The sequence below is a fragment of the Equus przewalskii genome, chromosome 15 (genome assembly GCF_037783145.1).
Source record: "Equus przewalskii isolate Varuska chromosome 15, EquPr2, whole genome shotgun sequence".
Taxonomy (NCBI): Eukaryota; Metazoa; Chordata; class Mammalia; order Perissodactyla; family Equidae; genus Equus; species Equus przewalskii.
The window spans coordinates 48,010,012-48,026,353 of NC_091845.1; the positions used below are offsets into that span (position 1 = coordinate 48,010,012).

Consider the following 16,342-nt stretch of genomic DNA (forward strand, 5'->3'; position numbering starts at 1 on the left):
TTTTATTCCATTGAATCAACTTGGTATCTTTGTCAAAAGTCAGTTGGCTATATATACATCTTTTTCTAAACTCTTAATTCTGTTTCATTGATATATATATCTATTTTACACCAATGCCACACTCTCTTGATTACTGTAGATTTATAATAAGTTTTGAAAGCCAGTTGTATAACTTTGTTCTCTATTGAATTTATTTTGGCTATTGTGGGTCCTTTGCATTTCCTTATGTATTTTAGAATCAGCTTGTCAACTTTTCATAGAAAAGACTACTGGGATTTTGTTTGGGATTACATGGAATATATAGATTATTTTATAGATAATTGGATGTTAATAACATTAAGTCTTCTGATTCATGAACATGTATACCTCTCTGCCTATTTAGATTTTCCTAACTTTTCTTAGCAGTCTTTTGTAGTTTTCAGTGTATGAGTCATAACATATTTCGTTAAATTTCTCCATAAATAGTTAATGTTTTTATGCTATTGTAAATGTAATTTTTAAAATGTCAATTTCCAAATGTTCATTATTAGTATATAGAAATGGAATTGACTTTTGTATATTGATTTTGTATCCTGCAGTCTTCGTAAACTGACTTATTAATTCCAATAGCTTTTTGTAGATTCCTTAGAATTTTCTATGCATATAATTAGTTCATCTGTAAATAAAGACAGCTTTACTTTTTTTTTTTTAATCTGTATGGGTTTTTTTCTTACTTTATTACATTGGTTAGGGCCTTCAGTATAATGTTGAATAGGAATCATGGGAGTATATACCTCGCCTTGCTCCTAATCTTAGATAGAAACATAAAGTCTTTCTCCATTAAGTAAGATCTTAGTTGAGGAAGTTCTCTTTCCTCCTAGTTTGCTAGGAGGTTTTTTTTTAAATCATGAATATATATTGAATTTTCTGAAATGCATTTCCTATATTTATTGGGATAATCACAGCTTTTTTCCTCATTTATTTTAAATGTTAAATCACCTACACATTCCTTGGATTATCCCTACTTGGTTATGGTATATTATCCTTTTATATACATTTGGATTCAATTTGCTAATATTTTGTTAAAGATTTTACATCCCTGGGTTTTCCCCTTGTAATGTGTCTGCTTGGTTTTGGTATCAGGTTGGTATGAGCCTCATCAAGTGAGTTGAGTAGACTTCCTCCTCTTCTATATCTTTTTGTTCTCTATCCTTGAGATATAATTAACATATAACATTGTGTAAGTTTAAGGTATGCAATGTGTTGATATACTTATATATTACAATATAATTACCACTGTGGCATTCGCTAACACCTCCATTATGTCACATAATTACTATTTCTTTTTTGTGGTGAGAACATTTAAGGTTTACTCTCTTAGCAACTTGCAAGTATATAACACGGCGTTGTCAACTATAATTAAAATGCCGTATATTAGATTCCATGAATATTCATCTCCTAATTGGCAGTAGTACTTTTAGACCAATATCTCCCCATTTCGCCCAGCCCTCAGCCCCCGGTAACCACCGTTCTACTCTCTGTTTCTGCAAATTTGGCTTTTTTAGGTTCCACATATAAGTGATACCATACAGTATTTGTCTTTCTCTGTCTGGCTTATTTCGCTTGAGCGTAATGTCCTCAAGGTCCAACCAAATCATATTACAAATTATAATTGATATATAGCGTTGTAAGGAAAATTCTCAGTCATTAAGGTTTCAAATATTTGTTCTATTCATTTCTGTCTTTCTCCTTCTGGTATTACCATTATGTGTATGTTGCACCTTTGTAGTTGCCCCACAGGTCTTGGGTATTCTGTTCTGTTTTTTTTCCATATTTTTTCTCTTTGCTTTTCAGTTTTGGTGGTTTCTATTGAGATAGCCTCAAGCTCAGAGATTCTTTCTTCAGCTGTGTCCAGCCTACCAATAAGCCCATCAATGGCATTCTTCATTTCTGTTACAATGCTTTTGATCTCTAGCATTTCTTTTTTATTCTTTCTTAGAATTTCCATCTCTCTGCTTAAATTGCTTGTGTTTAAGAAAACATGCTGTCTTCTTTATTCATTACAGCCCTTAGCTTTTCAATCATAGTTGTTTTAAGTTCCTGGTCTGATAATTCCAACATCTCTGCCATATTGAGTCTGGATTTGGTGCTTGCTCTCAAACTGTTTTATTTTGGTTTTGCCTTTTTTATGCCTTATAATTTTTTCTTCATAGTCAGACATGATGTGCTAGGTAGATGGAACTGCTACAAACAGGCCTTTGGTAATGTGTTGGTAAGGTGTGGGAGGAATGGGAGCATTCTGTATTCCTGTGATTAAGTCTCAGTCTTTTAGTGAGCCTGTGCCTCTGGACTGTGAACTTCACGGTCCTTTGCAGTCCACCTTCATCCCCGTAGGTGGGACAGAATGGCCAGAGTGGGCTGGAGTTGAGTATTTCCCTCTCTCCGCATGGAAATGGAGAGCTGACTGGAATTGGGTATTTCCCTTCACCCAGGTCAGTTAGGCCCTGATAAAACCCCTCCAGGTTAGGCTCTGATTGACTAGTTTCTCTTGAGGACAGTCGTTAAGAACAGAATGCTCTCGCATATTTTAAAGTGATTTCCTTTCCGCTCCTCCTGCCAGAAGCGCAAGGGGATTTGTCTCTGATAGTCACCGTGAGAATCTGGTAGAGCTCCAAGAGGTAAAACTCATGAAAGTATAGGAGTCCCCTGATAACCTTGTCCCCTAGAGCTTTTATCTCTTAGACTTGTCCACACTGAGCCTCCAGCAATTTGTTAATTATACTTCAGGTTTCCCTACCCTGGCACTGGTTCCCACGGAGATTTTTGCCCATGGGTTTCTGCTCTGGTAAGTTGTGATTCTCTGTATTTTCCTGGCTTTCTCTCCAATTTTGGGGGCCGTGGTTTGTCCTGGTCCTCACTTCTCTTATGGATATAGGAAGAGCTGTTGATTTTCCAGTTTGTTCAGCTTTTTACTTGTTAGGATGGGGTGAAGGCCTCCAGGCTTCTTACATGTCAAACCAGAAACTGGAAGTCTCTGCAGGAAGTTTTAAAAGTGTAAATTCAGTCTCTTTCCTTGTTATAGGGCTATTCAGATTTTCTATTTCTTCTTGAATCTGTTTTGGTAGCTTTATATTTCTAGGGATATGTCTATTTCATTGAACTTATCCATTTTTGTTGATGTACAGTTATTCATAGTATTTCCTTATAATCCTTTTGATTTCTGTAAGGTTGATAATAACGTCCCCTCTTTCATTCCTGATTTTAGTAATTTGGTCTTCTCTTATTTTCTCTGGATCAGTCTTGTTAAAGTTTTGTCAATTTTGCTGATCTTTTAAAATAACCAATTTTGGTTTCATCAATTTTATCTATTATTTTATTAATTTCTACTTGAATACTTATTATATCCTTTCTTCTGCTTGCTTTTTTTTTTTTTTTTTTTTAAGATTTTATTTTTCCTTCTTCTTTCAAAGCCCCCCGGTATATAGTTGTGTATATTTTTAGTTGTGGGTCCTTCTAGTTGTGACATGTGGGATGCCACCTCAGCATGGCTTGATGAGCGGTGCTAGGTCCCCGCCCAGGATCCGAACCTGCAAAACCCTGGGCTGCCGAAGCAGAGCGCACGAACTTAACCACTCAGCCATGGGGCTGGCCCCCTTCTGCTTGCTTTGAGCTTTGTTTTCTCTTCCTTTTCCAGTGCTTTAAGGTACAAGGCTAAGTTATTGATTTGAGATGTTTCTCTTTTTTTTATTGTAGATGTTTATAGCTACAAATTTTCCTTTAAGCACTGCCTTAGCCGCATCCAACAATTTTTGGCATATTATATTTTTGTTTCCATTTATCTTACAGTCTCTTCTATTTTCTTGTGATTCCTTCTTTGACGTGTTGGTTATTTAAGAAAGTTTTGTTTAATTTCCACATGGTTGTGAATTCTTCAAATATCTTTTTGTTATTAATTTCTAATTTTACTTCATTGTTATCAGAGAACATCCTCTGTACAATTTCAATCCTTTTAAATTTATTGAAGCTGTTTTATGGCCTAGCATGTTGTCTATCTGGGAAGTGTTTCATGTGTACTTGAGAAGAATGTGTATCTGTTTGGGCTTGAGTGTTCTATAGATGTTTGTTAGATATAATTGATTTATAGTGCTGTTCAAGTCTTCTGTTTCCTTGTTGATCTTCTAATTAGTTGTTATATTCACTTTTGAAAATGGGTTATTGAAGTCTCCAACCATTATTGTTAAATTGTCTCTGTCTCCCTTCCATTCAGTCAGTTTTTGTTTCTTATACAGGCATACTTCCAAGATAGTGCAGGCTCGGTTCCAGACCACTGCAATAGAGCGATTATCACAATAAAGCAAGTCACATGTATCTTTTTGGTTTCCCAGTGCATATAGAAGTTATGTTTACACTACACTGTATTCTATTAAGTATGCAATAGCATTATGTCTAAAAGAACAATGAATATACCTTAATTAAAACATACTTTATTGCTAAAACATGCTAACTATCACCTGAGCCTTCATTAAGTCATAATTTTTTTGCTAGTGGAGGGTCTTCTAAAAAACACAAATCTGTGAAGCACAATAAAATGAAGCACAATAAAACAAAGTATGCCTATATTTTGTGGCTCTTCTCTTAGGTGCGTAAATGTTTATAAATGTTATATCTTCCTGATGTATTGACACTTTTCTCATTACAAAATGTCCCTCTTTATCTCTAGAAGATTTTTTTGTTTTAAAGTCTATTTTGTCTGATGTTAATATAGTCAGTCTAGCTTTCCTATGGTTGTTCCTTGCATGGTATCTTTTCTCATCCTTTTGCTTTCAAACTATTTGTATCTCTAAATCTAAAATGTGTCTCCTGTAGACAATACATAATTGGATCTTGTTTTCTTATCCAGTCTGACAATTTCTGCCTTTTGGTTAGACTGTTTAACCCATTCACATTTAATATTATTATCAATCTGGTTTATTTACTTCTAATATTTTGCTTTTTGTTTTTGATATGTCTCATGTTTTTATTCCTCTTTTCCTCTTTACTGCCTTATTTTGCATTATTTGAATATTTTCTAGTGTAACATCTTAATTCCTTTCACAATTTTTTCACAGTATTTTTGAGTTATTTTCTTATTGGTTGCTCTGGGAACTACCATATACATCTAACTTATTAGAAGTGATGTCTGGTCTATACTGACTTAATTCCAGTGAGATACAGAAACATTACTCATATAAAGCTCTATTACCTCTCCTCCATTTTGTACTATTTTTTATTGTATGTATTACATGTCTGTATGTTAAAAGCCCAATAATATTTTTAGCATTATTGCTTTGTAGAATTATATGTCTACTAAAGAAGCTGAGAAAGGAAAAGAAAGCAAGTATATATTTATAGAGTTTATTTTATTAATTTTCTTGTTTATCATTTGTGGCTCCCTTCATTTGTTTTTGTGAATTTGAATAAACTTCAGGTGTCATTTCCTTACTCTAATACAACTTTTCTCCCACTCACTCTTTTGTGCTGGTGTTATCAAATACGTTTTATTTCTATATGTTATGTGCCTAACAATGCATTAATTTTAAACATATTGTTTTACACAATTTCTTTTGAAATCTGTTAAGAGAAGAAAGGAAAAGAAATATGCATTTATATCATCTTTTATAATTGCATACTTACCTTTACCTGTGCTCTTTGCTGTTTTCTGTGGACTTTTATTACCATTTAAGGTCATTTGCTTTCAGCCTGAAGGATCTCCTTTAGTATTTTTTGTAAGGTGGGTCAGCTGGCAAAGAATTCTCCATTTTTGTTTATCTGGGAAGTCTTTATTTCACCTTCTTTTTTTTTTTTTTTAAAGATTGGCACCTGAACTAACATCTGTTGCCAATCTTTTTTTTTCTTCTTCTTTTCCCCAAAGCCCCCCAGTACATAGTTGTACGTTCTAGTCGTAGGTCCTTCTGGTTGTGCTATGTGGGATGCCGTCTCAGCATGGCTTGATGAGTGGTGCCATGTCCATGCCCAGGATCCAAATGGTTGAAACCCTGGGCCACTGAAGCAGAGCACACAAACTTAACCACTTGGCCACAGGGCTGGCCCCGTGTCTTCATTTTTTGGAAGATGGTTTTGCTGGATATTGAAATCTTAGTTCACATTTGTCAGGGCTGGCCCCGTGGCCTAGTGGTTAAGTTCAGCACGCTGTGGTTCGGCGGCCCAGGTTTGCAGGTTCAGATCCCAGGAGCAGACCTGCATCACCCATCAGCCATGCTGTGGCGGTGACCCACAAACAAAATGGAGGAAGATTGGCACAGATGTTAGCTCAGGGTGAGTCTTCCTCTGCAAAAGAAAATAAAAATAAAAATAATTTAAAAGAATCTTGGTTCACATTTGTTTTTCAATTTCAGCACTTTGCCTTCTAGTCTCCATTGTTTCTAATGAGAAATCAGCTCTTAATTTCATTGGAGTCCCCTAGTATATGGATGAGCCACTTTCCTCTCGCTACTTTCAAGATTTTATCTTTGGCTTTCAGCAATTTTGCTATGATGTGTCTAGGTGTGGATCTCTTTGTGTTCATCCTACTTTGAATTCTGTGAGCTTCTTAGATGTGTTGATTAATATTTTCAGTCTTATTTGGGAAGTTTATTTCTTTGAGTATTTTTTTTCTGCTCCTCTTTCTCCCTCCTATCTTTCTGGTTGACGTGTTTAAGGGTGTCCCACATACCTCTGAGTTTCTTTTAAGTATTCTTTCTTCTTTTTTCTGTGGGCTCTTTGGATTGCATAATCTCTATTGATCCCTCTTCAAGTTCACTGTTTCTTCGTCCTGCCAGTTCAAATGTACTCCTGCTCCCTCTAGTGAATTTTTCATTTCAGTTATTGTACATTTCAACTCCAGAATTTCCATTTTCTAAAATAATTTCTCTCTTTTAATTGACATTTCTATTTGATTATACATTGTCATCATAGCATCCTTTTCTAAATATTATTTTTTTGTTTTCTAGAAATATTTATAATGACTGCTTTGCATTCTTTGTTAACTCTGACATCTAGACCCTCTCACAGGCAGTTTCTGTTGCCTGCTTTTTTCCTGTGTATGGATCACATTTTCCTGTTTCTTGCATGTTTCATAATTTTTGTTAAAAATTGATCATTTTAACTAATTTATTGTAGCAGCTCTGGAACTGATTCCCTTCTCTCCTCTCTGGGGCTTATTTGTTTGGTGACTTGGGTAGACTATTTTAGTGAAATCTATTCCCTGCTCTTCCTGCCCTCCACCCCCCACACGTCATGGATGTCACTCCTCAGAGGGCACAGTCTTGGGTTTGTACACAGTCACTCCACAGTGACAGTTGTTTTAGCAGGGCTCCCTTTGATTATGTCTTTCCATGATCTCTCTGTTAATCTGTCTTCCTCATTTGCTATCACACTCAGTTTTTAGGCTCCACTAATTACTCTGTTGTTTTTGACAATGCGACAGGGCATTAACTGCTCCATAGTCTGATCTAATTAAATTCAGGAAGGAGTACTTTTAAGGCTAGCCTTTGAGATTTGTTCCAACCCTGGGAAGACTCTTCCTGGCTATCTCTTTCCGTAGTTCTCTGTGGTGAACTTGCTAACCTGTGGTTTATTTGTTGCCTTTAATGAAGAAAAGCTATGGGTCTCTTCTTATTTGCTTACCATCAAAATCTCCTTTGTTTTCAAGAGCACCTTTAGGCTAGAACTTCCCCAATTTGTGTTTCAAATAAAGTCAGTTCTTTTGTGGAGGGTTTCAGAGCTCTTGTTTCTTATGGATTGCTTCCCACCCTGGGCAAATATCTTAGCCACTGCTCCAGATACTCAGAGGAGCAGTAGCCTCTCATTTTCTCAGTTGCCCTCTTCATGCATGGAATCTCCGCCATACAAACTACCTGGGGTGAGGGTGATCAGGGCCCCAGTATTCTCAAGCTGTTGAACCTGAAGCAGAGTCTCTGTCCTACCAATAGAGGCTGAATTGAAAGAGCGAACACAAATTTTTGGCCACATTCACCAGGAATTTAGCCTCTTCAACTCAGAGTTGAAGGGGATGAGACAAGCTGGTGACCTACACCTCCTGGTGAGATACGTATCCCTGGATTGGGAGCTGAGAGTAGAGGGAGCCCCATCTTTTTGGTCACATCTGCCTAGAGTGGGGCTTCCATGAAACTGAGTTGAGGAGTGGGGAGCGATAGAGCTGATCATGCCTCAAGTGCCATGGACTCCTGTTTTTATTACTGAATTTTGTGGATTTTCTTGAATACATGTTTCTTCATTTACTGTATGCCCTTAGGACTATTTCCAGAGACTTTAAATGAGTTTTTAAAAATATTTTTCACTGCTTATGCTTATTTCATGTCCATGGGGAACTTGTCCATGGAGCTTCTTACACTGTCATCAAGTGAAACTCCATATATCTTTTTTATTAAATCCTAAACTTATTAATTTTAATAACACTTTCAGATTATTATGTTAATTTCTCTTTTGTCCTTATGTAAATTCACCTCCCAGTAGTTAAGTTTCAGGGACCACTATTTTATCTTTGTTTATTTATATATTTTGCAGTGTTAGTCTGAAAGCTCACCTTTAGTGGAAGGATCTGTCAACCTCTTTGCAATCCAAGTTCTGTCATGTCTTTAATAGACCTTTCTAGGGCATCCATTTCAGAACCAAGTCTTATATTGCCAACTTGAGATTCTTGTCTAATAGTGATACGAGACATAGTGCACATCCAGTCACTGAACCAGTGGGCACCTTTGCTCAGGTCCTGTTTCTGAGTCTGTACTTCCTCCTGCCTCCTTATGTACACTGCTTTGTATAATTGTAATTCCAAGCATTGGCCACAGCTTGTTTTGGCTTTCTCTCTTAAGTGAGAGAACTTCAACCCAGCCCAAAGTTTCAAACCTTGGACATAGCTGTGGTTCCTTCCCTCACATGGGCACTTTAGTCACCATTACTTGCTATGTGCTTTAAATGGTTACTACTTTATATTTCTGTTCTGTGTCTGGTCCACAGATATGTTTAGCTGTTTTTTGTGTGTATGCTTGTGCGTGCGTGCGTGTGTGTATGTCATTGCATGTGTTCAAAAGGGAGAAGTGTTCTTAAATTATGACCTTACAATGTCAGATTCACAGGAACCCTCACACAGATTTTAGGATGACTTCAAACATCCTTCTTGGATATCCCTGCAAGTCATCAGACAAAATTTATTTTTCATTTTTATGTAGTGATATATTTTTCTTTATGCCTTTTGGTTTTCTATTTTGCCAAGCCACCTTCTGTACCCCAAAGGATAAAAAATTTATTTTCCAAATGATTCTTCTAACATTTTTACTCCTCTACTTTTATATTGGATTATCAAATGATTATGGATTTTATTTTTACTGTATACTGGCATTGTAGTATTTCTTCAGGGATAGCTAATTATATCGGTACCATTTATCAAATAATTTATTATTTAGCCATTGAGCTGAAAGGATACAGTAAGTTTCACCTCTGAATTATTTGGTGAATTTTGGACCAAAACCATATTGTTTTAATTATATGACTTCTGAGTAAGTTTCATTATCTTTTTCCTATAGTAGTTTTCCCAGAATTATTTTATGTTGAGTTTTTCCTGGAGCAGTTTTAAAAAGTAAATAGAGTAATAATGCTACAATTTTCATGACAAACAGAAAACCAAATAGAATTCAAACTTGTTTCATCTCAAGAGAGATGTCCAGGAGCAATATTAATTCTACTGTGGGCTTCTTTGTGTCAGGCCTCTGAACTCCACCAGGAGACCAAGAAGTCCAGCAGCCCAGGAGTTCAAAGTGTGGAAATTGACGTGTTCTCTGAAGATGGTGCTTCTCTGTTAGAACAAAATTCCCGAAAGGTAATTTTCCCAGGGTGTCCCCAGAAGGAATATGTGGCTCATCCATACACCTTCTCTGAGACGGCCACTATGGAAAAGTATCAAGATTAGTGCAGAGCAAACTGCTGGAATCAAATCTTAAGAAAAGGCCTAGGCCAGGGTTTCTCAACCTCTCTCCTGTGAGATTTGCGGCAGGATAATTTTGTTGTGGTAGGCTCTTCTGTGTACTGCAGGATGTTTAGCAGCATCCATAGCCTCTACTCACTAGATGCCAATAGCACCCCCCAGTTGTGAAATAAGAAATGTTTCTAGATGTTGCCAAAATGTCTCCTGGAGGGCAAAATCTGGCACTGGTCTGGACCTGTTACTCCAGGAGTTAAGGTAGCTGAAAATTACAGTCCCAGTGAAGTAGCCTTCTTCTCATCACCTGGCTTCCTCCCTATTTGGGCTTAGGCAGATGATCAGAAGTATGACTTTTAGGGAGAAAATGTTGAGGTACTGTGTTGTCATCCACCTTGCTTTTCTTCAGCCAGGGGAGAGCAGTTAGAGAATTCTCCCTGAAGTCAGGTCTGGTCAGAGCATTTAGAAAAGGGCCCAACAAGAGTGACACTTTCCAGATACCTCTCATACCTAGAAGGCTTTGCCTAGCTAGCTTTATCCTCTGAAAGTCGTACAATTAGGTATTAGGTATGACCAAGGTGAAAGAGAGTCTTGGTAAATGATCCCCCTTTCCTTTGTTCTGATGTGCAGAAGTCTGATGCTACCAGTGTGTTCTCAGAATGTAGCACCATTGATCCACAGGATCCCTTTGGGCAGGTACCTGAAATGGTTCCCAAAAAAACCCCAGGGAGATGTTTGCCCAAAGGTAAGTGGCAGTGTTCTTGCATCCAGTTTATAGAATATTTGGATGGGATTCTCTTATCCTTTGAAATTCCGTGGTTTTGAAGATGCCTTCTTTCTGCTTCTACTGGAGGAAAAAGTGAAGAGGGAACACCCATAGATTCTTGGGGCCATTTGCAGGTCCAGGCAAAGGGGATTTCAGGAAATTCTTGATTCTGGTGGGCTCAGCTTACACAGCCCAACAACTAGAGTAGAAATATGTCTGTCACTTTGTATAGTCCCCAGTATACCCATTGTCATCATGCACTTGAGGTCATACACCAAAAGAATTTGACCATAAGTTCGAGGGTTGATTGGAGCTCCTGCCAGGCCCTCAACTCATCCCTCAAGATTTTTCTCTGGAAGCAGGATAGCATTGTAGTTAGGAGCTTCAAATCTGGAGCCAGACTGCCTGAGCTCAAATTCTGACTTCTCTATTTACTTGCTGTGTGACTTGTTCAATTTACTTAATCTCTCTGTGCCTCATTTATAAAATAGGTATTATAATAGTATCTACTGCAAAGAGTTGCTGTGGGTATTAAATGAGTGAATGCACATCATTTAGAAGAGTATCTGGCACATAATAAGCAATCAATAAATGCAGCCTTTCCTGATTCCTTGAGTGAATGTAATGGTTCCTTTTTAATTGCCTTCATTATTCCCTATGTTTATTGTGGGAATTTATTTGTGTCTGTCTCTCCCGTGAAGTTCTTAAAAACAAAGACAGTGACTTCATCAATATTGTATCTCTAGTGTGAGAATAGAATCTGGCCAAGATTATGGACTCAACGAATGTTCATAGATAGATAGACAAAAAAATAACTTAAATGAATGAATCTAAAAATTAAAAGTTTCACTGTAAGTTTGAGACTAGACTGGTCTCAGAAAGAACACCAAGAATTCATTTCAAACTCATTCCAGGTTGTTTGACAACCCCAAAGCTGCCCACGGGGTCAGAGTCAGGCTAGGGAGAGATTACTGTTCTCCTGACTTTATTTGGACTGGTCCTTAAGGTGTGCACAGGATGTCAACAGTGGAGATGGAGAAGCAAGGTGGGTAGAAGAAGGGAGGAGTGTAATGAAAGATGGAAAAAAGCATCCTTTTAGGGAAATTAACCTACTGATGTTCTGAAAGATAGAGCAAGGCAAGGGGCAGACTGAGGAGACCTCACTGTGGCTTAGGAAGATGGTGAGGAAAGGAGTGGAATGTTGTAATCAGAATTTGGAGGAGGGGAGGAGGAGACAGTTGAAAAGGGTGATGTGGTTTATGCTTCAGGCTTGCGTGCGTTGAGATCAAGTGCTCAGCTATGTGTAAACACCTCAACAACTGATCACATTCTTCCACGTGTGGTTTGGGTGGTTCACAAAGCCTATGTCCATCCTCACCTCGTTCCTTGCAATCCTTAGAACACTGTTTACTTTTGCCAAAATAATTGCTGCGTGATAAACAAACATAAAACCTCAGTGGCATACAATAATAAACATGTGTCTGCATGATTCTGCTCATCTAGGTTGCTTATCTCTGTTGATCTTGGCTGGCTTTATTCGTGTGAGTGGTAATGACTAGCTACTCTAGCATGAGCTTAACTGGGCAACTTGGCTCTGCACCACATGTCTAGCCTCCTCCTCCTGGAACCAGTGGGATGGCCCAAGTATGGTTTTCTTGTGGAGCTGGTGCAGGAAAGCAAGTGGAAATATGAAAGGCCTCTCAAAGCCCAGGCTGAGAGCTGGCAAGTTGTGACTCTCACTCTGCTCCATTGGCCAAATCAAGTCACATGGCTGAGCCCGGATTCAAAGGGTTGGAAAAAGACTCCACCTCTTTATTGGGAGGAATTGCAAAGGCACAGGATGGGCAGGGCGGGCATAAAGGGAGGGGTGAAGAGTTGGGCCTATTAATGCAATTACTACAGACTCTAATGAGAGTGCTGCTGCTCATTCCTTGCAGTCCTAAGTTGCTGCTTCCCATGCTGTGCTATGGTCAAGAGAAAGTCTTCCTGGATCACTTGGTGGAACCTGCGGAAAACCTGCTACCAAATAGTGAAACACGGCTGGTTTGAGAGTTTTATTATCTTTGTGATTCTGCTGAGCAGCGGGGCACTGGTAAATTATCACAGTCTTGTGAGGACATTGGGGATCAAGGCATCTGGGGGAGCTGCATTCTGACTTGAGCCTTCATGGGGCTGTGAATGTGGGGAGACCAGGCAGAAATGGGATCTCTGCTGCTGGATCCCCTTGAGGATAGGATTTAGCACAACAACTTCTGGAGTCATGCTCCAACTGGGAAATCCCAAAGCCAAAGAATTTACCTGTGGGGAAGCATGGCAAAAACCAGCACTTTATTTACTTACTTAATAAATGTGGTATCTTTATTTCTTTAATTATGAATTTAAACCAAATGACTTTAAATCCTATCGTATCACATACTTAGAAAATTTAACTAAGTGTGTCCTGTTTGAAGATTAAGTTGTAGATTTAATTTATTTTATTCTCTATACATATATTTTTGTGCTCCTCTGAATTGAATCTTTTCCTCACTGGAGCTTAATGGTATAAACTTTTGTTTAATTCTATTGACTCTTTTTTTGATAACTAGCCTTTGAAAATGTCCTAAAGGGCCAGAAGGGAATATACTTTTTTATAGAAATTATGTCTTATCTTTACCTCTTTTTTTTAAATTTCAAGTGTATGTCATTATATTTCGATTTCTGTGTAGATTACATCATGTTCACCACCCAAAGACTAATTCTCATCCATCACTACACACATGTGCGCAGTCAGCCCTTTCGCCCTCCTCCCTGCCCCCTTTCCCCTCTGGTAACCACCAATCTAAGCTCTGTATCTACATGTTTGAAAAACCAGCACTTTGAAGAGGCTATTGGAGTCTGGCCCTTGACCCCAGGGCTGTTCATCATTCTAGAGGATTTCTAGACATTTTCTCTCTATCCTATGTGTTTCCTTCTCTAGAATGCTCCCCCCCTCTCTTTTCCTGCAGACCATAGATTTCTAAAAGGTAAAACATCAGGAGAAGGCTACAGAGACCAGATTAGGATAAAATAAGTTGTCCTGATATTTTCCACCACTAGTGATCCTTTGAGAGGAGGGACAAAGAGATGCTGATTTATGTGCATGACAGATCCTTCTAAATTAAGGGGTGGGTGTCCAGTGAGGTCTGGAAATAGCTCTGAATCCATCAGCCTCCGTAGCCACGTGGTCATAAACTCCTTCCTGCTCTCCCTCCTCACCTTTTGGTCCTTCCTGCCTCCTCTTCACCCCACCCCCTCCCCCCTTGGGAGATAGTATCTTCTCTTTTGTCACCTACATGTTTCTCTTTCTCCCTCCCTCCCCTTCTCTCTTGTATCTCCCCCTAAAATGGCCATAATAGAGAACTAAATTCTCTTACTATTTGTTATGTAAGTGAATGGACTCCTGAGTTCTCCTTTATTGATTTGGAGTCACAGAACATCTCACAATAAGTCAGTAGTAAATGGAAGGGACAAGGAAATAGCTTGCTCCTTCACCACTATCTTCCCGGTTAGTGTTTTACACCCATATAATCTCTAGGTGAAAGAACATGAGCACATACTGGGGCCCACCAGAGCCTATGATCAACAGATATCTCCATTATTACTTACTGCAATGTAAATTATTCCTCAAACAAAAAAGGGAATTTCTCTAAAACTATCCCACGGAACTTCCTTTTTATTGCTAACCCTTGATCTAGGGTTCCCTGTCATCTTCTGGTGATTATATTTTCACCGGCTGTCTACTCTTATTCAAGTGGTAGGTTTCTTTCATTTATTCCTCAGTGGTAATTGGTGTCTACCAACCCCTGTGCTGGCCAGTAGAAAAGCAATGGTGTTGTCAAAAGGCTACAGACACATGCCCCGTGGCGCCATACGAGAAAATTTCTAATCAGAGAAGTAGCAGAGGGCACACAATCTTCCTGGTTCTCATCTGCCTTCAGATGAGGCCAGTGTAGGCTGGGCAGAGCAAGGCTGAACACATAATACAGAGGGCTCCAGAAGAGGGATCCAGGCCCTGTTTCACTATACGTATTTGTACAGAAATGGAGACAAAAAACATTTAGTCCCCTGCCACTGTATGTGGTATATGGATCAGCAGCCTCGGTGTCACCTGGAAACTTGTTAGAAATGCAGAATCTTGGGCCCACCCCAGACCTGCTGAACAGAATCTAGGTGATTTGGGGCTTGTTAGAGTTTGAGAAGCTCTGGTCTGGGGAGCTATATAGTAATGGGAGCTTCCTGGATTAGGAAATGGCCTCGTTATAATGTGGGAGACTCCAAAGCTCAGTTACTGATATCAGTCTGCTCTTCCATTGAGCAAACTCAGACCTACTGAGCCAGCTTGTTGCTAAGTTTCCAAAATGAGAGAAAATAAGCTTCCAAAAATATTCAGATTTGTCTCTCCACAAGAGGAAAATACACAGACAAGAACCCTAACTTCTAGGAGCTTGGAGTCTAGTAATGAAGATAGATGGAGTCCAGGCAATTACAGACCAGGGCCTCAGCGCTACTGTCAGAGAAGCAGTGGGTGACATGAGGCCATGTAGGATGGGCACCTAACTCAGTCTTGGTGGAAGAAAGACACTTTCCTGTAGAAAATATTAGCTAAATGGAGATCTAAAGGCTACTGAGGAGCCAGCAGGACAGATGAGGAGAAGGAGGGCCTTCTCCAGTCAGATGCCCACTTGGGAGTTGGAAGTGAGACTGTCTTACTCGTTTGCGTTCTTCTTCCTCACGGCCATGAAGCTATGGATTACCTTAGTCCCTGGCAGCGGGGCTGATTTCTTTCTTGCCTTCAGTGTTTACCCAAATGTCTTGGCAGGTTTAGTGCCGGGGCTCCTTCTCTCTATTTTTTCATCCTCAGCAACTCTGTAAGGGCCAAAAGGACAGCTTATACTGTAGTTATATAGACCCTGAAGAATTACACACACACTTTGGGTGAGCGAAATGTTTAGATGTAGCATGAAAAAGAGTCTCTCTGAATGCTAGGATGTCTCATTTTCATAATCACACTGAATGAATGTTTAATATTCAAAGTAATTTGTACTGGGAGCTCTAGACCAGAGCTTCCCAAGCTTTTGCATGTCACGGTGCACATACAAAATGATCACATCTGTAGGGAACACTAGGGTAAGTGGATAAGGCTGTTGGGTGGAAGATGATGTGACTCAGGGTTGGCGGGATCTGGAGTGTGGGCTAAGGTGTTTGGACTGGATGTTATAAGCAATGGAGAGCCACTGAACGGAGCCTCTAAGGTAACTAGAAGGATGAAAAAGATGTGTATGCCTCTAGGTGGTTCTGGAAAAGTTGGCAAGATATTGTTGGCAAGAGTTGAAAGAATTAGGAAGACCAGGAAATGATGTGGTGAGCCATTAGGGAGATGTTTTTATATTCCAGGGGCCAGTGATGAGAGCCTAGAAGTCTATAGTGGTGACAGAGGTCTAGAAATAGGATTTTCCTTCTTCCAGTTTTACTTACTCAATTGATTCCATTGGAAAAGTTCAGCCTTAATGCTTTTTGAGTAAAACTTCATCATCAAGAGAGATACTAGTTTATTCAGATAAGGGAGAAAAATAAAAAGTAAAGTTAACAAGGAGTTCTGTGCAAAT

The 16,342-nt window shown here is 38.9% G+C and overlaps 1 protein-coding gene across 3 annotated transcripts in view; it reads left to right on the plus strand.

The window, feature by feature from the left end:
* SCN11A (sodium voltage-gated channel alpha subunit 11) overlaps nucleotides 1–16,342 on the plus strand; it is a 146,255-nt gene that overhangs the window by 105,615 nt on the left and 24,298 nt on the right. For all 3 annotated transcript variants that reach the window (XM_008530272.2, XM_070577209.1, XM_070577210.1), the window contains 3 exons: nucleotides 9,740–9,853; nucleotides 10,583–10,697; nucleotides 12,656–12,810. In XM_008530272.2, the coding sequence (XP_008528494.2) occupies nucleotides 9,740–9,853; nucleotides 10,583–10,697; nucleotides 12,656–12,810 (384 nt within the window). The remainder of the gene's footprint in view (nucleotides 1–9,739; nucleotides 9,854–10,582; nucleotides 10,698–12,655; nucleotides 12,811–16,342) is intronic.